This window comes from Penicillium soppii (assembly GCF_028829465.1).
Source record: "Penicillium soppii strain IBT 18220 chromosome Unknown utg000005l, whole genome shotgun sequence".
Classification (NCBI taxonomy): domain Eukaryota; kingdom Fungi; phylum Ascomycota; class Eurotiomycetes; order Eurotiales; family Aspergillaceae; genus Penicillium; species Penicillium soppii.
Window position 1 is genome coordinate 893,728 of NW_026643235.1, and position 20,886 is coordinate 914,613.

Genomic DNA, 20,886 nt, shown 5'->3' on the forward strand with positions numbered 1-20,886 from the left:
GTTCTCTTTTTCCACAAAGTTATATCAACCCGCGAATAGCTTCGTTGGTATCATAAATGGATGTAAGCTGTGAGATATATCATCACCTTGGGCTCAGAAATCTCCGGAGATTTCAAGACATCAAGATGTTGGGCTGCGATTTGGCTGCGGCTGAGAGAATCCTTAGCTCCCGAGGCAGTGCATGGAGGCTCAAACTTGTGGAACTGCGCCCTATGAGTTCAACCAACCAGAATAGAATGCCCAAGTATAGTAGGAGTAGGGGCAGAAATAAAGTGGCGGAGAAAATGAGAGGAAAGGCGATCGACATCATAGTGTTAGACTGCGCTAGGCCAGATTAAGCAACCCTCGTATTCATCGCTTGGCACGATCAGAGAACCAAAGACCCGTGCAACGTTCTCCGTAGACAGAACGATAAAATCTACGCAGAAAAAAACCAAGCATAGGTTTCACATGGACGGGAGGAAATGGAGTCGAGAAACGCTATGCAATTCATCATTCATTGAAAGTCGCCCATCGACCGATGCGCATCTTCATATATTGATAATCTTTTTTTTTGGTAGAAAACAAATATCAACCGCTGAATGTTGATATTGAAATTTATCCCATCTTCGCATTAGAGAAGTCCATCTCTGTAAGATCGCACATTAGCAACAGACCGATTCGAAAGCATGCAGCACTCGGGGCAGCGGTGAAGAGACACCAATGAACGAAAAACAACGACGATAACAAAGCTAGTCACTTACCGGGATGCTCATCCTGGAACTTCTTGAGCAGCTCCATCTTCTTCTGCTCGTCGCTGCTTGGACCGCCCATCTCCTTCTGTCGCTGGTCATACATCATCTTCTCCACCATGGCGCGAGTCTCGCCATCTAGATCGCCTAGGCTGGAGTTTTCCGGCGTGATCTTGGTGACATCAATCTTGGGAGCAGAGGTCACGACATGAGCCCACCATTCCACCTTATTCACCTTATCGAGGTGGATGTTGATTTCCTTGCCGGGCGGGGCGGGGGTGGTTTCCAACGTCCAGGAGGATTCATCAACGCGGATAGCGTGGGGGAAATCACCCTACGAGCAGAGACAAACCAGTTAGTCTTGATGCGTGCTTGAGATGTTGATGCGGGGTAATAATCGGGTCATCCCCAACGAGTCTAAGCTTACCTCGATGAGGGGCTCCTGTCCCTTGATCGCGACGCGGATTTTGTTCTTGGTCAACACCACGTCCAGGTCACGGCCCTTGAGGTTACCGGGGATTGGTGCTGTTACTTCCACATCACGAATAGTCTGTGTCCACTTGTAGGGGAGTTGAGCCTGCTCCGCATCCTCGCGAATCTTGCGTTCCTTGTCTTCGCGTTCGCGTTCGGCTAAGTCGGCGGGGGAGGGGTTCTGATCGAGATCGGCAGACATGGTGTGCATGCCAGAGGGGTAAGAAAGAATTAAGGGTATCAGTAAGGAGATTTAGGATCACGGTGAAGGTACAGCGTATAGACCGGTAATTGGTGTGAATGGGCCAAGTCAAAAGCTCAGGCAAAATTGTGGAGAACTTGGGCTTTTCTCCGTTGGCGCTTATACCGCCAACCCTACCCCAATAGGTCGCATTGCTTACTCTACACCGCGAGATCTATGACAATGGTCTTGTGTGCATCGTGGAGGCACCTGCATTTCATCTGCATACTTTGAAACAGGTGTATGTGGATATTGGAAATCAGCTGACTGCAGGTGCGCAAGTTCCCGTCGTCTACCGTCTCATTCCAACCGGTATTCGTGGCAGCGATATTAGTGATCGTCTCATGGATGCTGCAATTTGGAACAGGGGACACCCTAATTGCCAAGGATGCAAACATAACGTTTGCTTCTTCTTTCATGCGCATTGGCGCATTGTCCAAACATAGTCACTGCGCTCACCGTTTAATGTCAGGGGTACCTTATACCTAAGAGGGCTAATATATTGCAAGGAAGTAGTCCGCTTTAGGATATAAGATATAATCTCTGTTTAGATCACAAGGGCAGAAACAAACTTCTAGAAGATTAATGGCCGATAAAGATCATGCTGGACAACTAGTTCACCAAGGTGACAAGGTGGCACAGCTTACCAGGCTAGGAAGTGATGGACATAAGCCGTGCCCGAAAAACCACACCGCTTAAAATGACGATAGTGTTGTGAACGACAAGTTCGTGGCGGTGGAAGGGCTGTCGGAAATGGGTGATCCCTTACCATTTCGGGGTAATTGACATGTATGGTTGGCCTGGTCATTGTCTGCAACCATGACATGCATAAGCCCAGACATTCTAAGGAAGAACTATGATTTGAGTACCTTAGTGATGGGCAATGCAAGTCTCTTTGACTTAACTTTTAGTGCATACAGTATAGTGTGATAAGTATATAGTTGTGTAGTAAATAATGAATAACTAAATAGTATGTTAACAGATATGTGCAAATATATCAAAATATGTATTGTGCTTGTCCGTATGTTGGAAACGGAAAAAAGCGAATGGCTAAAGCCTTACTTCAAGGTATAAACAACTCCTGGTAATCCAATCCCAAATCCCCAATGCTCATGCAATAAACGCAATGCAAAAATGCAACAATGCAAATTCCAGATTTCCAGTTCCCGGTTCAATGTAACTCCTTGGCTTGCATAGGCAGTGGTTGGCAAAAGTGGCGTTGATCATCGCTGCGCAGCTTGCGCAGCCTTCCTTGCTTGCTCATTCTCTATGATAGCTGTCAGTTCTGTCTTGCGCATATGTCAAATGGAAAGGACTCACCTCGAATTTTGTCAATTTGTTTGCCGGTGTCCTGAAGCATCTGATCCCATTTCTTTTGGTATTCCTCGACAGTCAAAGGACGACCATCCTTGTTCTCTTGTTCCTTGGGTGCCTTGGGATCCATGACTGAGGTGTTTGGAGAATGGAAGATTTGAGGGCTTGGAGTGTGCAAAGCAGTAAAATGGCAAGTTGATAAAGATGTGATAGAGTGATCTAGTCCTCAAGGCTTTGATCGATTTAAGGATAGGAAGAAAGAACAATGACAGACATCCGTCTTTATATAAGAATCCCGAATAAATATGCGAACTTAAATTAAATATTAAATGTTGGATATTAAATGTTAAATATTAAATAATTAAATAATTAAACAAGTAAGCAAGTAAACAAGTAAATCAAGTTTAGGAAAATCCGATCGAAAAATCCTAATTTAAATCATCCAAAATGTTTGCTCCGAAGAGAAGAGACCGGTCACGCGTCTATAGCGCGTTCACCGACATCTCTTCAAATGTTCCTATTGAGCGTTTAGAGCCTAGACACATTAACACATGAACGGGACCGCGGACCGCTTAGCCCGATGCCAGGGAGGGTAGCAAGTATTCACATCTTCTTAGTAGTGTGTGAACTCTACTCTCGTATAGAATCTCCAAGATTTGATTGTTATTTTTTATTATTCGCGCTACCCCTTGAAAAAGTTTATACAAATGGGATAGGTATGATGTCAAAACAGCGGGACCTAGCGTATGGTACTTGTTAAATTTGTGACCCGATTTCGAAGGACTAACCAGGATGGACTAATAGGATGACTTCCAGCCCCCCATCCGAGGTATTCCCGCACCCAATCGGGGGGGGGAATAAAAGGGCCGCTTCCGCGCCAGCCGATCCGATAACTTGGGTCTGGCATCCCTTAGCAGCTAAGAAAGTGGGAAATAAAGAACAAAAGTGGGAATAGTGGAAAATATTGATATATACATTCGAATACTTGGAGAAAAATGAGAGAAAAAAAAGAAATGGGGCACCGGGGAAGCGGGTAGAGTTCTATTGTTCCTAGTGATCGTCCGATCCATCTGAAATTTGATACTTCCAAACTTCGATCTATAGATGTGTATGATATCCACTATACTAGGAAAGAACTATACTAGGGTATATAATACCCATATAGGTATATGGTAGGAGGCAGTTTCGATATATTTGACCAGTAAACTGTTTAATTGTATATGTGTATAATATTATTTAGAGAACAGGAGATAATAGTTAGTACTCCATCAATGTCCCCTCACTCTCCTCCCTGCCCCTCCACTCCCCTCCTCCCCTCCAAAAATATGAAATACAAAAACACAAAAATACAAAAATTTAAAGATATGACAATATCTTAGGCTACTATAATATGTTTTTACACGGACCGCCTTCGAAGCTCCAAACAAGAGCCCAACGACGCTGTACAAGCTGACACCTATTGGATCCACAGCAGCAACATTCACCGCCGATAAGCATGCACACAAGCCGTAGAGCCGTAGACGTTGCATGTAGCAATCCCACGTGGGATGCATACGGGTACATATCCCACTAGTGGGTGGCTTGTTCTTGACCGCATCCTTTTCATCCATCTATGACCCGACACGTACCTATTTTACCGATGTCGGTAATTTGGGTCTTCAGGGTTCGGTCCCAGTCACGTCAGATGAGAACAACTGACTAGCCTCCGCCAGGGCCTTCTTCACTGCAGTACCCGGGCACTATCTAGGTATATGGTAGGTATTCTTCAGGCACCTGATTCGGTGTCTGATCGCGGGGGCTTCTCAGTTGACTCCAGGGCTAATTCGCTTTCTTTTTTCTCCGTTGCCAGCTGACAGATCCTGATGACTTTTCAATATCTATACCTGGGTGTATGGGCTTGATAGTGGGATCAACTGCTACCTACGTATGTGGTTTGTTATGACTGGTTGTTATAGTTTGTCCGGAGGTCGGTAAGTGTGGCGCCATTGTGTTGGTTTGTTAATAAATTTGATTTTTTTAAACAGTGAACAGGGGTCTAATGATGAACCGGCCCAAGGAACGGATGATCACTGACAGGCATCAAGGATAGGATCCATGGATATAAGAGAGAAAAAAAAAGTAAGAATATTAGCTGATGCCTTAGGACATGACCCTACTTTTAAGTACATCAAAGATGCAGTCCACATGCCCACTATATCATCCACGCCCCACTATGCACCGGGTCATCCTGCCCAGCAAAGAGATTGAAAAAATGAAAAAAATAGAATGAAAAATGGAAAGAAAAAGAACAAATAAGTCGTAAATTCTGGCGTCGGTGCCTGCATCCATTGGCCAGCTATGTCGTCAGTGCGGTAAGAGCTTCCCGAGATACCGCCGGGTAGATGGTGTAACTTCCGTGGCTAAAGTGCAGCCTCAGTCCGGTTGGAAATAGAAGAGGGGTCGAGGGGCAGAAACAAAGAGAAGGTGTAGAAGTGCCGATCCATTACGCTCAGTACAACGCCGATTGGAACATGGTATTGATCCCGCTTGGGTAAATCACTTTGAAAACAGCTCGTAAAAACGAGTAGAAAAATTCCCCCGACGCCATGATATGAGATCGCTGAAGAGCTGAAACAAAAAAAAGACAAAAAAAACAAGTGGACTGGAAAATGAGCTGACAATGAACTGGGGATGCAAGGGTGCACGAATCAGAGGGTGTGAGAGGAAGTCTCGGACTCATGGGAGGTTTGAACGAGCCAGTCATTTTCGTCGGGCTCGAAGTGCGAGGCGGATGTTCCCGCTACAGCGAGTTCTCCCTCAAACAGGTCGGGGATGTCATCAAAGGGGGTCAAGGTCCCCGAAGGTGGATTATCGTAGCGCTCAACGAGGTCAAAGAACTCGCCAGCGAACTCGGCCAGCTCATTAGCCACCTTCAGCTCCAGGATGCCCTCAAGGATCTGCATGTCCTTTTTCCACTTGTGCTCTCGTCGCGCCTTTTCTTCCTGGCGGCGACGGCACTGGTTGTCACGAGGACGGTCCATCATACAATTGGGACACAGGTAGTTCTCTTCACAATACGAGCATTTGCAGGGCGGGTGGGCGTATGTGCAGTCGGCACATACATACACCTTGCAGCCTTTGCATTCACGAAGATAACTAGGGCATCGTGGACGTGGGTCCCGGATACCGCCTCTGACATCCCGGATTCCGGTGATAGGATCACTCGGAGGACAGAAGAAGGATTGGCAACCTTGCCATTTTGGAGGGTCAAATTGCGGTGACTCAAAGTAATCGGAGGATGAGGATGACGGAGGCGAGGATTGATTAGACGTGGGGGCAGAACACGGGCGAGATGGTTGGTTAGAGAAAAAAGAGGAGGCATGACCCGACTGATCGACGACGTGTGCCTCAGAGCTATTTTGTTCCTCCTCCAGGCTATCTTGCCGTGGATCACCAATGAAACTTTTGTTAGCCGAGTCGAGGAGCTGTTGGCTTCTGAGCGGTAAGTCGTATTCAGACCCCTCCCCGGAGTGAGGAGATTGTGAGAGGTGCGCTGCGAATCGATTTTCAATGCTCTGCTTCTCCGTCTCAAGATCACGGTAGCCGCATATTCTTAAGCGAAGTCCACGAAGGTCATGCTCAATACAGAGAGGCTTGGAGCAGCTCTTGCAGTGCACCTTCCATTGTGGAGAATCGTAGCACCCTTGGCACAGGTTGCGCGGACACGGTGAAACTTGACGGTTGGGTGGACCGAGTAGCCATTTCATCATCGCCAGATGACCCGCCTCGAGTGAGTAGTCAGGCTTGCTCGGATCGCCATATGCGTATTTCGGGAATGTCTTGCTCCATTCACTGACCGTGTACTCAAGATCCTCCCAGCCTTGACCACGGGGCAAAGGCACGGCTCTGACTTGGTCCACTTCACGAGTACGAGGACCGATGCTAATTCCACCTCCTCCGGAAAGGTCAGGTTTGGTGCAGCACCAGTGAAAGTTGAGTTCTGGAGGTTCCGGGCTTGGGCCCTGGTGTAGGTTAGGATCTGATAGTGCCAGAGGATCCACTGGATCCTGCATCGAGCCTGGCGAGTGTGTCGCCCCAGGTGCCCACCAGAAGGAATCAGATGTACTTTGGCCGTTTGCGGAGGAAGAGGAAAGAGTGTTTCGGTGAAGATACGGCCTTTCGTGGGCACAGCTTGCACAAAGTGTCTTGCGACATCCTACGCAGTGCATTAAGACACTGCAATGCTCACATCGCTCGGAGATGTCCTCGAGGCAGTTGTCACATCGAATACCTTGCACAAATTGGGTATGACTGCGGCGGAGGTGGGCAGGTGTCATTTTACCTTCCCCCATGTCGATGCCCTCACCCGTTCCCAACGCCTCGCCAAAGCATCCTGTGTCGCAGTTCTCCCACAGCTTGCCGTCGCGGACGCCCGGCTCAGAGGTTTCTCCCTCGACCGGGCCGATCCAGTTTTTAGATCTCCAGAGTCGATCAAACACAACCCAGACTTCTGGGGATCCCGCACCGTGTGGAAACCTTGACTTCACATAGCCGGCTCTACGGGCACATCTACCGGCGGGTGTGGTACACCACGCAGTATCAGTCCAGATCCCGAGCTTGTGGCAGATATTGACGAGTTCATGAGTGGATTCCGCGTCAGCGTCCTTCCGCATCAACGAAGAGGAAAGATATGGCCGTCTACGATGATGCCGGCATCGGTATGCATATAAGCTCTTGAGGGCGAGTCGTTTCATTCCGAGAGAATTCGAGGTGTTCTTCTCCATGTCGATATCACATTGTAGCGCGAACATGGTTAGGAAAGGAACGATATGGTATTTGAGAGAGACATTCTTGCAACCTCGGACAGACAGATGTTCCAGCGTCTCTCGGCGTGTATGTAGCACAGTTGATGTAAGGTTTTCCCCGGAAATGGCCGTGTTATCCAGTTCCAGGCTCTTCAAACACGCACTGAATGGAATCACCACATTCATCAAGAACATATCCAGAGCATAGGGTCGAGATTGGTGTATAAGGGTAGTGTCAGAGGCATTTGGGTCGGTTGTAGGGTTCGGTAGAGTCCCCGAAGGGATTTGTAGACGAAACGAGAGTGACTTCCATGCGGTCGGATATGACCGAAGGAACGTACGGAGGAAGTTTGAAGTGTGATATAGTTTGATGATGGCATCGGTCGGGAGTTGAAGCAACAAGGATTCAAATATGGGCGCATTTGTTGTTATAACTCGCTCGAATGTTGACATGGTACGTTCTGAGCTCGAATGTTGCGAGGCGTCTTCCGGCACCACTGGGTGCCGCGGTGGGGTCTCACCAACAGTTTCTTCCCGGGCCATGGTGTCTGTACTATAATTCATCACAGCGTGATGAACTGTGAGCGGGTTTCAAGTTGAGAATCGAAATGACGCGAGGTCGCGAGCTCGGCGGTTAGAGACGCGGCACATGATAGGACGACTTCGGAGATGTGAACGAGGGGGCAACGACACCCAGATCTAGGCGACCATGCAAGACCATGCAAGGCCATCAAAAGTAAACAGTCGATAATTGATAAGCCGAGAGGGGTCGCAAGGGTAAATTGACGTATCTGGTGTATTTGAAGGGGGAGCGAAGGAGAAGGGGAGGGGTATAAAAAGAGGGGATAAGAGGGATATCCCAAAGAGAAGCAAGACGCAAATTACAATGACCCTGCGACAAGGACAGGTCAAAAGAAAGGTCAAAAACAGAGAGAAGAAAAACGAGACAGGTACAGAGACAAGGTGATATATGCCCGGATGCGCCCGTTAAGTGACCGTCATGTGATGGGCCTTCAAACCCCCGGATTTGACTGATTTACGCAGTGGTTTTCTGTGAGATTTACTTTAGATGGGACTTCACTTCAGTTTTCTCGTAAACCGTATATGCATTGATCGCTGGGCCTATTGACAAATGGTGTGGAGGTAACTAACTAATGCTTTTCCGTCGTTTCTCCTACAGTATATCCCCTAGCAATGCCCTTGCGCCCTTCCTTAACCAATGTACTATCTTCTTCATCTTCCTCATCATATCGAATATCGAAATCACTTCCCAATCCTTTCCATGTCCGTTGCGACCGCAAAAATTCAGCGCCAGGTGAAACGGCGCCGCCGATCATAGCCAAATCCCCCTTAGCTCGGCGAGCCAGGGCCCTAGCAGCGGATGGGCCGGTGGTGGATGATCCATCGATCTGAGAAGCACGGGACGCAGGTTCCCGCATCGGACGGGAATGTGAGACGTATCGACCGGTGCGCAGGTCAAACTCGGGCGGTGCCGATTCGGGTTCTGACATGTCATCTTCATCGGACACGGCTGCATTAGTCCCTTGCTCATCGTTGCCATCTCCACCAGCCTCAGTCGGTTGGTCGAGAACGGCCTGGAAGTCACTCTGCCATGCGCCTGTCCACACCCGAGCTGAATCATCCTTCAAGGCAAGTTCCAATTCAAATGGAGTAATGACTGGCTTCCAAAAATCTGTGCTGTCCACCAAAGAGCTTTCCCAGCAACCAATCACCACCCAGCCACCAATCTCACTGAAATTGGCGACTTTGGCCGCATTTAGTTTGCCAACGACAAACATGTAGCTTTTCTTGCCTGCTTCGGCAATGCGCTCTTTGACATGCTCGACAATGTGCAAGTAATTTTTCACACTGAGCGTGTTGATGAGGATACCCCAAATGGGAACCGTCGTCAGGGAGGCAAGAGTGCCATAACGACGTCGCAAAACGGCAGCAGTAGATGCAGGCAGGGGCTTGACATTCTCGTTGGACAGGTCATTGGTGGGATAGATGTGAATTGCAGCAACGCGAGACGCAAGTGTCATCATGAGAGCCGTTGGAGGATCGGAGATGTGGAATAGCTGCCAATCGGCCAGTGTCTCGGGCGCATCTTGGACCGACTTGGGGACGGTTCGGTTGGGTATAGCGGAGGAAGGCTCATGGACAATTTCTGTTGCGTATAGATTGGTGTATCCCTCTTCCACCAACCGAGTATATACTGTAGGAACGTGGTCCGCGAAGGTTACATCAGCTGCGATGACCACCTTCGTCGTTAGGTCAGGGTATGTTTCCCTGAATGCGCGGACCACAGGCTCTAGAGGTAGGGCCTTGTGAGTGAAAACGTAGATCACGGGCAGCCGTGCTGTTGGCGACAGACATGACCTCCCGTAGTGTACAACCGCATCTGCGTCCACATGTTCTGCGGCAACTTCATCGACACAGCAGGTACCGTAAGATGTATCGGCCAAAATGGTCAATCGAGGCGACCAAGTCCCTGTCTTATCTTCCACTTGAAGCTCGGATACCGAGTGAGCCAGGCCATCGGTATCGCCACCGTTGGTCTGGTTACCATTGGCATTGGCGACTTCATCATGGTCCAGGCCCCGGCTGAGCATTTGAAATACCCGCGGGGCATCCGGAAGCATGTCATCTGGAAACTGCAGAGCAATTCGTTTGTAACGGGCCTGTCGAATCTCCTTCAATGTGCGCTCGATATCGTACGTAATGGAGAGCTCGTCGTCCGACACCGGGGCTGCCGGGTCCCGCGAAGCGACTGGGGCAGTTTCTTCGAGAATTCGTTCATCGGATGTCGACAGTACAGGGGCTGACTTCATTTCAGACCCCATTTTGGAGGGTGATGGTTAGGTGTTTGGTGGTGTTGTGTCGGAAAACCAAAAGAAAATTGGAGAAAAAAAAAGATTTCCCCCACTATACAACCCCGCCATCGATAACACAAATACAAGACAGCCCATTGGACAATCAAAAAACTTATGATCACTTTTAGAGGGTCAAAACATGTATTCTGCTGAGTTTCAGGGTTATTTACGCAATTCATCGTATCGGCATACAAACAACCTTGAAAGTGGACATCTATAGATCCGCCCGCGCCAACTCTCCCGCCCAGACTCTGCGAAGCAATTCGCGAATGGGGGTACGCTCAATCGGACGAGGGTTCCAGTAAGCATTGGAGAGTGCAATGTCAGCCGCCTTATCGATGTCTTCCTCCTTCATTCCAAAGTCCTTAACACCGCGCTTGACCTTAAGCTTAGATAAGAGAACGTTCAGACCTTCGATTGCGTCGCCGTTGCTGTCCGGCAAAGCATCAGCCAACTGCTTCATGGCTTCAGGAATGCTAGGTGCATTGTATGAAATGGCATGCGGTAGGACAGCAGTGTGGGTTTCGGCATGAGGAAGGTTGAAGCTGCCACCAAGGGTGTGGCACAGCTTGTGATGAATAGACATGCCCACGCTACCCAGACATGTTCCGCAAAGCCAGGCGCCGTATAAAGCCTTGGACCGGGCAGATTGAGAAGATGGGTTCTCGACGATCTCGGGAAGGGATGATGCAAGTGCCCGGATACCCTCGAGGGCCATCATGTTAATAATTGGGTTGGTATTGCGAGCGTAGAGGGCCTCGACTAACAAGCAGCGCATTAGATGGGGTTACATGGCATTTTTCATACAAATTAGCAAGGCACACATACCGGCATGTGCAATAGCGTTGACGCCGCTGGTGGCACTCATGGCCGCCGGCAGAGTCATTGTGAGATCAACATCGTAGATGACAGTTCCAGGCAAGATCTTGGGATCGGAGCGAGTCTTCTTCAGACCATCAGCAGTTTCGCCCAGGATTGGGGTCATCTCACTGCCAGCATATGTAGTGGGAATACAGATATGCGGCAGTCCAGTGCGGATACTGATCGCCTTGCCGAGGCCGATGGTGCTTCCGCCTCCAATGGAGATTACTGAATCAGCTCCTTGGGCTTTTGCGTATTCAAGGGCTTTGTCGGTGATATTAGTAGGAGTGTGCATAGTCGCTTCGCTGAAAATACCAGCGATCTGACCCTTGAGCACATTCTTGACGCTCTCCGCCTGGCTCACTTGTTGAGGCGTCGAGAGCACCAATGGGGCCTTTACCTGCAGCCGGGCGATTTCATCGGGGAGTTTCTGCAGTGTACCGCTGCCGAAGACGACACGGCCAGGGTTGGGGTTGTACTCGAATGCATCCATTTTGTTGTTTGGTCTATTCAAAGGGCGAATAGTTGCTATCTTATAGTCCACCACCGGCACCCCACCGCAACCCATGCTCTGCTCTTCCGTGGGGCCGTGGGGTTTTATCGGCAGTTGTACAATTCTTGCTTCCCCGAGCTATTTCTATACAATATTGTACTCATTTTCACGAATGGTGGATAGTCTTGAAAACTTAGTTTATTGTCGCATCTAATTCTAATGGTTTTGTATTCCCAATCTCTTGTCTTGCGTAGTTCTCTCTTTCAAATGACCAACGGATATACCCAAGCCCGCTAACGGATATAGATTTCCCCAAAGGAGCTATGGACCTACATCCGTATACATATATCAATAGTAGTTTATTTCCGTTATTTCCGCGCGATCTTTCAGTAATAATGTCTGAAACAGATCTTCTTCCGATTGCTTAGAGAAACCCTCACACCAATGCTATGTACACTTTTTTTCTTTTTTCAGGAAGAATTGATCTGCAGATGTGGGTATCAGGTGGGTATTGAGACATTAGTCCAAGTCGTGAAAGGCCATAACATGCTGTCCACCACTTTGGTCCTTGCTCTTGCCCTTCTTGCGCTTCTTGCGCTCCCTTGGCTCCTCGCGTTGCTCAGGTTCCGCCTCACTGTCTGAGTCTTTGTCATCATCACTGTCATCCATCATGTCTTCGTCGCCGGATCCGCCATCGCCATCGTTCTCCCCCTCGTGCCAGACCTTGACGGTTTGCCCGCCGCCAGAAATCATGCGGCCCTCGACATCAAAGCCCAAGCCCACAACACCGTCGATTTCATCGTGCACAACCTCAGCAAAAACCTTGTTGGGTCCGATGCGCACAAACTTCACTTTGCCGTTTCCGAGGCCTGCGGCAACCACCTTACCCATGTAGTCAGGCGTAACAGCCATTGCTTCAACAGCATCTCCGCCATCGGCATTGCGGTCGACGTAGATACGGTCTTCTTGGTCGTCCCATTGACCCTTCTCCCAAAGAGTCAGGATGCCGCTGGCTCCACCGACGATCACCTTTTCACCCCGACTGGTTCCACTGGACGGCAAACCACCCATGTAAATTGAGCTGACAAGTTCTTCTTCCTGGTTCTCGCTGCGCACCAGGACACCACGTCGTAGATCCGTCACAGCTAGGGTTGTTCCACCAGTGGTAACCCACTGCTTGCTAAAGCCCGAAGTGCTAGTATCGGAGGCCGGCAGAGGAGTAAGAGAGGAGATATAGTCGTCGTGAGGGTGGTGCGACTGCTCAGGGCGAGCAGAGACCTTTGAGTATGGGATGCGAAGATCGTAGATATGGAGAGCGCTCGAGTCGGTGCCGAGAAGAAGGGATTGAGGAGAAAGCGCATGAATCATGGTCGGGGCATCGATGGAGCTATGCGATTAAAGATGTCAGCCCAAATGAATTACTACAATGCAGCAATTCGTGTTAGAATGGTTTCTTACCCATTCTTCATAGGAGGAATAGCAATTTTGTTTTGAACCTGACCAGTCTCAGAGCTTGCAGCCTTTACTAGACCATCTGTACCAGCTGAGTAGAGCACTTGGCCGTCAGTGCCGAATCCGAGGGTGCGGCAGCTACCCTTGTGCCGCCGCGTTCTCCACATTGTATCGATGTGGCCCTTTCCATTGCGGGCAGATGAGTTAGAGGCAGCATCATCATCTTCTTCGGTTTCCAAAGAAGGCAATCGAAAAGTCTGCACGTGGCCCGAGGCCAGACCAACAGAGACTACCGGCTCCTCAGGGTGGATAGCCTGAGTGAACAGGTCCGAGGAGAGTGGAAGCGTGCAGACCGTGTCGAACATGGTTGCAAATTGGAATAGATATAAACACAGCAAACTATGGCTCTTATGAGCTCAGAAACAATCTGAATGTGACACGAATTCCAAGAAGCAAAAGCAAAAGCAAAAGCAAAAGCTGAAGCTTCGAGCTGGCCGTTTTTTTTTTCTGCCACCGCCATTTTTGCTTCGGCAAATGACATCAATCATTTTCACCATGTGAGAAAAGCGACTTCTAATGGAGACAAACATGGCAACACATCAATCACTGCAGTGTATGACTTGCCAGGGTTCGTCAGAATCAAACACGCAGATCTATTAGTGTGCAGAAATCATGTGTATTGTGAATACTTGGGCCGTTTCTAGTCCATCTAAGACTGCGTTTGATCCTTGTCATGCGTTGGGAGCTCCTGGGAGGAGAATAATCATAAAATAGAGAGATCAAGATTCAATATCACTACAATGTCTCTGATACCACAGATCCTTCAACTATCTAAGGTGAGTTGACTTCATTGGCTTCAGTCATGTACGAAGCATGAACCTCTTCCAAAAAAGCAACAGAGCCTCGGTTATCCGCCTTCTTTTCTCCTTTAAGAAGAGTAAGTGGAACCAATAGGACCGACCTTGATGTTAGAGTAGGTCACTGCGGCGGAGCCCGAGGCGGCCTCGATAGTGTCGGGGTCACCAGAGCTAGTGGCGCAAGTACCGCGAGCAACTCCAGGGCTGCCAGCAGTCGCATCAGTGGGGTAAGTCTCGCCGTCCAACCAGAGCATGTTGGAATAGTGGTCATCCCACAAGCTCATGACCAGAACCATGCCCTGGTCCAAGCCTTCACCCATAGCAGACAGACCACCGTGCTTAGTGAAGATGTCCTCATCGCCAAAGGCAGTCTTCTGGGCCTTGCAGAAGTCCGTGGTGAGCGAGTTTCCGGAGACACCACTGACATCAGAGGCGGAGTTGGCGATGACCTTGCCATTCTGCACGTAGATACGCTTGATCTCGCTGAGGGTGCCGGAGTCGGTGCCATCGCTGGTGATGAACTGGGTGACCACGGTCATCTTGGAGTTGGTGTCGACGGTCTTGCCGGGACCGAAGAAAGTCTCGTTGCCCATGCGGTAGGAGTTGAAGTCGCATCCATCGGGATCGCAGGTGCCTGCGTAGCGGCTGGAGGAGTAAGTTCCACCACAGTTGTCACCCTCGCACATGGTCTGTCCGGCAGTGTCGCAAGGGTGGGGAGTGAAAGCGGTCGAGATGCTATTAGCCTCCCAAACATCCATCTCAGCGCAGCAAGATCCATGGCCGCCAATACCAGCGTTCTTGTCGCTGGCAGAGGGCTCCCAGCCATCGACGTTGGCCTGTCTCGCATTAGTCATTTTGATCGTAGGATTACCCGGGGCTGGCTCTTAGGGAAACTCACCTGGCCGTTGATGAACTTCAAATCACGAGGGCACTGAGAATCACAGTATCCAGTACCGTACTTGGCGCCGGCCTTGTTGCCATCGTACTTGGACATGCCACCGTCGGAGTCCATGGAGACGAAGTACAAAGCTCCGTTGAGACCACAAGGCAGCTTGGAGGTATCCACGTCAAATGTGAACTCTTGGTTGAGCAGCTTGAACATTTGGTAGGTGCTGTCATCCTCCATGAGGAACAAACGAGAGCCAACATTGGCGCCGGTGACAAAGTTCAAAGTCAGAGCGTTGCCATCGGTGGTTGCACCATAGGTGCCTTCATAGTCGGCACCATCCAGGGCACAATTTGTGGCACAGGTCTCGTCGTCGGGGCAAAGGGTTGCATCCCACTGTTTAAACAAAGTCAGTCAGCACGGTTCCATTTCTCTGAGTCGAGATCCCTTACCGTATTTCCAGTGTAGCAGTTTGTGGAGCCATCGACGGAGTGAAGCCAGCGCCAATTGGAATCAATGACAACAGAACCCGTCTGGTCAGTGCAGCTGCCAGCGGCAGTGCACTTCTGCCAGGTCAACGAGGGATGGGTTTCAGCCGTCAATGTGCCAGCCTGCTGGGCACGGGCTGCTGCCGCCAGGGCAGAGAAAAGAAGCACCTTCTGATACATTGCTTGCAAAGCAAAAGGGAATGGATAGCAATGTGTTGTAATGTTCTCTGGCCTGCAGTTGATGAACAAAATGAATGCTGGGGCGGACAAAGATCTTTATATGTCTTCTTCGACCACGAAATTATCTCCCGAGGTCGGTCCTTGCTACACAACGCTTGATTAGGGCATGTTCGGCGCATCCCATCCGGTGTGGCGGACCGTAAGACCGTTACCAAATTGAACAGACAGAAGGACAAGCCCATCAATTCAGTGTTGAATTCCATACTGGGTGACCTCCGATGTAGTACATTGATTGTTTGGGAGTGGACCCGGCGCCTGAATCAGGAAGGGAATGATCTTCGTCAGATGGCTTTCGTAGAATATCCCATCAAAAATCTAACTGATATGGGGTGGATTAAAAGGTCAGCAGGTTTCAACATCCGCTAAAACGGAGGATTCCCCGATCCGGTTCTGACGGTCCTGTTCCTGTATAACTCATTTGATAATTCATTTTGCGACAAATAAAAGCTGCATATAAGCGCTTTGGTGTGCATTGCCTGTCGATCATTTAGTTGGGTGTTAGTACTTGGTGTTACCTGATGCCAGAAATTTGGAAACGAAATTGGATTATGCTCTAAATGAGACACTTCGTGGGGTTTGAAGCTGCCAAGAGCGCCGCTAGATGGAATCGCCGCCACGGCGTGCCTCCACTTAACATTAAACAGCCGAATGGCTTTTTGTGTAAGCCGGATATTGTGCGAGGCGTTAAGCTCGAACTTGGACATTCAGCAGACCCTTCGGGTATAGAGTGTTTCAGCCCGAAACCAAGCCCCTCCCGGAAATATTGGACTCAACAAATAGCGGAAAGACACAAGAGAATATCCTTCAATGGGAGAAATTGTCTGGCTTGCAATAATAAGTTGGGTTGGGTCTGTCGCTCTTACTGTTGTCTCAATCTAACACGAGAAATCGTCAAAAATTGAACGATCATGGCCGATATGAGCAGCTTCCAACGTAGTGAAGTCTCAAATCAAGAGAATACATCGATATACATCGATATACAAAGGATATATTTGCACTAATCGACACCAAAAACTCAAGTTCCTAGACGGAGATCCCGTGGCCCGTCACGCATTCGGGTCCTCATTCCAGAACATTTCCTATTCGGTATAATACAGAGATAAAAGCAAGGAACAGGAAGTTCCACCAGTTGGGCATCTTGAAGTATGCTAGACATCATTGGACTTGATAGCCCAACCTGAAGCGTCGCGGGTCAAAAAAGGTAAAATGAATGACAAATGCTAAGTCTGAGCTAGCACTGTCGATCGTGCTGGGGGTCCACCAGTAGTATCGGGACTGTCCCAAAGAGAGACACTAGACCTGGCAGTTTGGTGAAGTTGTCATATCAATGTACAACGTAGGCTCTCGGATTTTCCACCGCGTATGTTGAATTGGATTCCAGAAAAGCAACATTAATCCACTTTTACTGAAGCGAAAAGTTAGCGAAAGGGACGGGTAATTTCACCAGCCAGTCAGAAAATGGCAGCGCTGATCCCAGCATACTTAAACTGCCCTGCGAAATAATTAGATGGGTCAATGAAACGGCATGAGTATGGACCTGTTGATAATGACTAAATCATGGGTCTTGGATAGACAGAAGACATAAGGTGGTCCCAGAACAGCATGTCTAATTCAACGCACAGTTTATTTGTCGTCACATTGCACAATTGATCGCATATCGTATTCAAGTTATACGGATCAACAACCCGAAGTAATTAATCTTCACATCTGCTGGACTCCACTCTTAACTGTACAAATTTCATCTGGGCATGAAATTCTGATTACCCAATTCGACACGGTATCTTGTAGTAAATGTATTCAAGAATAGGGGTAATCAACTGACATATTTGACGCCGCTTGTTTCCTGTTAATATAAAGTACTTTAAAATTCTGATTATATGTCACTTTGGGGGTGTTTTAGGCTGAATTACTTGCCTTTTCATGCGGGGTAAATGACAGTGATGTCGGTTGGAGATGGTTTACTGTATCAATAACCTTGGAAAGAACCTGCTATCCATGATACTCTGGCTTCCCTCAAAAGCTATTCGCACAAATCTATTAAATAAATAGGTAGTTTCTAACACAACGTATTTACTTTCCGTCTAAAGAGTCTGCACACTTGATTATCACTTCCCAAGGTTGTGGTCTTCATATGTGCTTTCTTTACGCCTTTCTGGCGGATTCCCTTCTGATAATTTCTTGAAACTCTTCAGGGTCTCTTCTGAACTCCTTTGCAGTCGTAAGTATATAGTTAGCGGCGAGCGATCCCTTAACATTGTTGCAGCAGAATGCCTTGAAGATAAGCATTTTTGACGGCATACATGTATCCAAACTAATTTAAATACTAAGACTTTCTGCTGATATCGCCATAAATACCCCAATCAACAGCAATATCCATACAGGTGACGATATAATGCTGAACGAATCTCTTCAAATATTGTCAATGGATCCATATAGATCCCTTATCTTATCTTATCGAGATTGATATCGTTTATCTTATCGTGCACATGGCGTCAGCGCAGGTGCCTCGGTCCCAGCACATCCCAACAGACCAAATCCCTCCCCACTCCTAGTTTCTATACTCTCGCTAGACTTTATCTCCGCTCAGGTACCATCAAATAAAGCCAGCAACCTGAAGTAGTCTAGCGATATATCGCTTTTTGCCACCAATCCAATCGTCCCAGGGGTGAACTTGCGCAGTGCAACCATGGCGCTCTACAACCAAACCGTGGATTTCCTCTCCGAATCATTTTCCAAGCACGAAAGTCAACTTTCTCTACTTGCAGTAGCCGGGGCTTCCTTTACCCTCGGTCTACTCAGTAGATCACTCTTAGCTCGAAATGAAACACTGCAAACTGTTCTAGCGTCCCCGCGATCGACCGTCTTGCCGGGAATATCGGAGTCGGAGAATCGCCAGCTTCCTCTCCCAACTGACGTCCTTCCCGGTGCACGCGATGTCGCCAGTCCGTATGGCTCTATCCGGGTTTATGAATGGGGCCCGGAAGATGGACCAAAGGTCTTGTTAGTGCATGGTATCACCACGCCATGTATTGCGCTTGGCGGGCTAGCCCATGCACTTGTGGACCGTGGCTGCCGGGTGATGCTTTTCGATTTGTATGTATCTCAATATCTCGTGGTCCTTGAACTGTACCTAACCTTGAAAAACAATAGATTTGGAAGAGGATACTCCGACTGCCCTGCTGATCTTCCACAAGACAGCCGACTCTTCTCGACACAGATATTACTCACTCTAGCCTCATCGCCTATCTCCTGGACAGGTGTAGAGTCAGGCAAGTTCTCTCTTGTGGGGTACTCTCTGGGAGGCGGTATTGCTGCCGCGTTCGCATCCTACTTTCCTCAACTTCTGTCATCATTGGTCCTTTTAGCCCCTGCGGGATTGATTCGCGACTCACAAATCAGCTTCCAGAGTCGACTTCTTTACTCAAAGGGCCTCATGCCCGAGAACGTCTTGGGGTACTTGGTTGGTCGCCGGCTGCGAGCGGGTCCTTTAACCACACCCAAGCCCAAGAACCACAAGCTCAATGCCGCAGATGCACTCACTGAGGAGCTTTCTTCCCAGAATGCTGGCCAAACCCAAATTCTGTCTCGAGAATATCCTCACATCAACGTTCCTTCGGCGGTGGCATGGCAGGTGAACGCTCACGCAGGATTCGTCCATGCATTCATGTCAAGCATGCGATATGGACCAATCTTGCAAGAACGTCAATGGAGTACATGGACGCGTCTTGGCGAATATCTTACTGCGCAAAACAGTGTATCTTCTAGCACGGATAAGAGACCGTCGGACCACAAAGTCCATATTTTGTGTGGTAATAATGATGCAATTATTATCAAGAGCGAGCTTGTTCCAGACGCTACAGCCGCGCTCGGAGGAAATGCCGTTTTCAAGTTCTACGAGGCAGGCCATGAATTCCCTAGTACTAAGTATGAGGAGGTGGCATCTTATATCTTCGAGTTGCTTTGAGGGAGGGAGTGCTTCGTTCTGAATCTCTGAGATATATGCATTTTCTATGTTCTTTCTGTTACATCTGATAGATTATACATAGAAGTGAGTGTTGGGTTCACCCTGTTCTTTCTCTTTGCTTTCCCCTCCTCAATTCCCAGACTTTAAGACTGCATCCATTGCGCTGAGTTGGCTTGAAAGCCCCGAGAGGTGTGCTGATCTTTCCGACATCCTCGCGCCCGCGAAGTACGGGCCTTCAGAAGCCGGTGCTCGTGTGAATCGGTCAACACTGCTGCGAGTGCTTCCTGGTACTTGGCTGATGTTGCCTTGACTCATGGGAGTGGTACTGGTGCCATTGGCAGCACTATATGCAAGTTAGTCGGCTGAAATAACAAATATTCACCCAAAGGTAGATGCACTTACGATTTGGTGGTTGGTTCCGGGATAGACATGTTGCGTAATTGTAAGATCAGGTGTCTTGCAGGTGATACAAAGGGTTGTAGGTTGAAGTCCGGCCAGGTGATGTTGCAAGTAGATTTAGGAAGAGTGGTGATGATCGTGAGGTATTCGAGAGAGAAAGCCGTGTCGTTGACTCGGATTGGTATGCGTTGGATTGGCTTGGAGGCTTTTGAATGCTTGATGGACTGGAATGATGAGGCTATCTATGTGCGGATGCTCCTATATATACACTGCAGGTCTGAGGCTAGCATGGAGACGGCATGCCCTTGCACCCAGACACGCGAGCTGGAGCTGGAGCTTGAGCTTTGCAGCATGGCCCACATGGCCAAGTACGAGCTGAACGAAAGAAGGAATGAAGGAAGGATCTTCAGCTCGCATCTTAGTTGAGCTCCACTTGCCATGAACCTGTGACGGCATTTCGATCCTTAGCCCAACGCTACGATTTGGTCCACATGAACCATAGCGGGTCTGGAATTCCTCAAGCGGGCAAACTCGAGCCTCCATAGTAAAACCAGCAAATACCCGTTCGGTTGGGATATGCAAAACAGGCGATAAGCCCGTTGCTATTGGACGAACTGCATGAAGCTGGGGCTAGAAGGCAGGTACCGGGTGCATCAGGATGCGTGGAAATGGGACCCCGCTTTCACGATTGTCCTGAGCGTAAAAGCGTAATAATTCAAAACATTCTTCTACGGCACATGGCCAACCACATGTTTCAGGCTGGAGGTAACCAAATTAGGTATATGTCCCGTGGAATGAAGCGAGGGGGCGATGCAAAAAGCAATTCGAGTTT

The 20,886-nt window shown here is 48.8% G+C and overlaps 9 protein-coding genes across 9 annotated transcripts; 1 reads left to right on the forward strand and 8 right to left on the reverse strand.

The window, feature by feature from the left end:
• Positions 1-597: 597 nt before the first annotated feature.
• N7529_005764 (NudC domain-containing protein) lies at positions 598-1,404 on the reverse strand (the record flags this gene model as incomplete). The annotated part of the gene is made up of 3 exons (XM_057241291.1): positions 598-629; positions 744-1,065; positions 1,159-1,404. 3 exons carry the CDS (start codon positions 1,402-1,404, stop codon positions 598-600), a joined length of 600 nt encoding a protein of 199 aa, XP_057096650.1.
• Positions 1,405-2,666: 1,262 nt separating this feature from the next.
• On the reverse strand, positions 2,667-2,887 carry N7529_005765 (uncharacterized protein; the record flags this gene model as incomplete). Its single annotated transcript, XM_057241292.1, has 2 exons — positions 2,667-2,710; positions 2,764-2,887. The coding sequence occupies 2 exons, from the start codon at positions 2,885-2,887 to the stop codon at positions 2,667-2,669; spliced, it is 168 nt and encodes a 55-aa protein (XP_057096651.1).
• Positions 2,888-5,444: 2,557 nt separating this feature from the next.
• Positions 5,445-8,084, reverse strand: N7529_005766 (uncharacterized protein; the record flags this gene model as incomplete). Its single annotated transcript, XM_057241293.1, has 1 exon — positions 5,445-8,084. The coding sequence occupies one exon, from the start codon at positions 8,082-8,084 to the stop codon at positions 5,445-5,447; it is 2,640 nt and encodes an 879-aa protein (XP_057096652.1).
• A 608-nt stretch (positions 8,085-8,692) lies between these two features.
• N7529_005767 (2-(3-amino-3-carboxypropyl)histidine synthase subunit 1/2) lies at positions 8,693-10,384 on the reverse strand (the record flags this gene model as incomplete). Its single annotated transcript, XM_057241294.1, has 1 exon — positions 8,693-10,384. The coding sequence occupies one exon, from the start codon at positions 10,382-10,384 to the stop codon at positions 8,693-8,695; it is 1,692 nt and encodes a 563-aa protein (XP_057096653.1).
• A 244-nt stretch (positions 10,385-10,628) lies between these two features.
• Positions 10,629-11,768, reverse strand: N7529_005768 (maleylacetate reductase; the record flags this gene model as incomplete). The annotated part of the gene is made up of 2 exons (XM_057241295.1): positions 10,629-11,176; positions 11,243-11,768. The coding sequence occupies 2 exons, from the start codon at positions 11,766-11,768 to the stop codon at positions 10,629-10,631; spliced, it is 1,074 nt and encodes a 357-aa protein (XP_057096654.1).
• A 519-nt stretch (positions 11,769-12,287) lies between these two features.
• On the reverse strand, positions 12,288-13,585 carry N7529_005769 (WD40 repeat domain-containing protein; the record flags this gene model as incomplete). Its single annotated transcript, XM_057241296.1, has 2 exons — positions 12,288-13,155; positions 13,227-13,585. The coding sequence occupies 2 exons, from the start codon at positions 13,583-13,585 to the stop codon at positions 12,288-12,290; spliced, it is 1,227 nt and encodes a 408-aa protein (XP_057096655.1).
• A 563-nt stretch (positions 13,586-14,148) lies between these two features.
• On the reverse strand, positions 14,149-15,631 carry N7529_005770 (glycoside hydrolase family 7 protein; the record flags this gene model as incomplete). Its single annotated transcript, XM_057241297.1, has 3 exons — positions 14,149-14,913; positions 14,976-15,359; positions 15,416-15,631. The coding sequence occupies 3 exons, from the start codon at positions 15,629-15,631 to the stop codon at positions 14,149-14,151; spliced, it is 1,365 nt and encodes a 454-aa protein (XP_057096656.1).
• Positions 15,632-18,377: 2,746 nt separating this feature from the next.
• On the forward strand, positions 18,378-19,655 carry N7529_005771 (alpha/beta hydrolase; the record flags this gene model as incomplete). Its single annotated transcript, XM_057241298.1, has 1 exon — positions 18,378-19,655. One exon carries the CDS (start codon positions 18,378-18,380, stop codon positions 19,653-19,655), a length of 1,278 nt encoding a protein of 425 aa, XP_057096657.1.
• A 129-nt stretch (positions 19,656-19,784) lies between these two features.
• Positions 19,785-20,086, reverse strand: N7529_005772 (uncharacterized protein; the record flags this gene model as incomplete). The annotated part of the gene is made up of 2 exons (XM_057241299.1): positions 19,785-19,998; positions 20,058-20,086. The coding sequence occupies 2 exons, from the start codon at positions 20,084-20,086 to the stop codon at positions 19,785-19,787; spliced, it is 243 nt and encodes an 80-aa protein (XP_057096658.1).
• Positions 20,087-20,886: the final 800 nt, after the last annotated feature.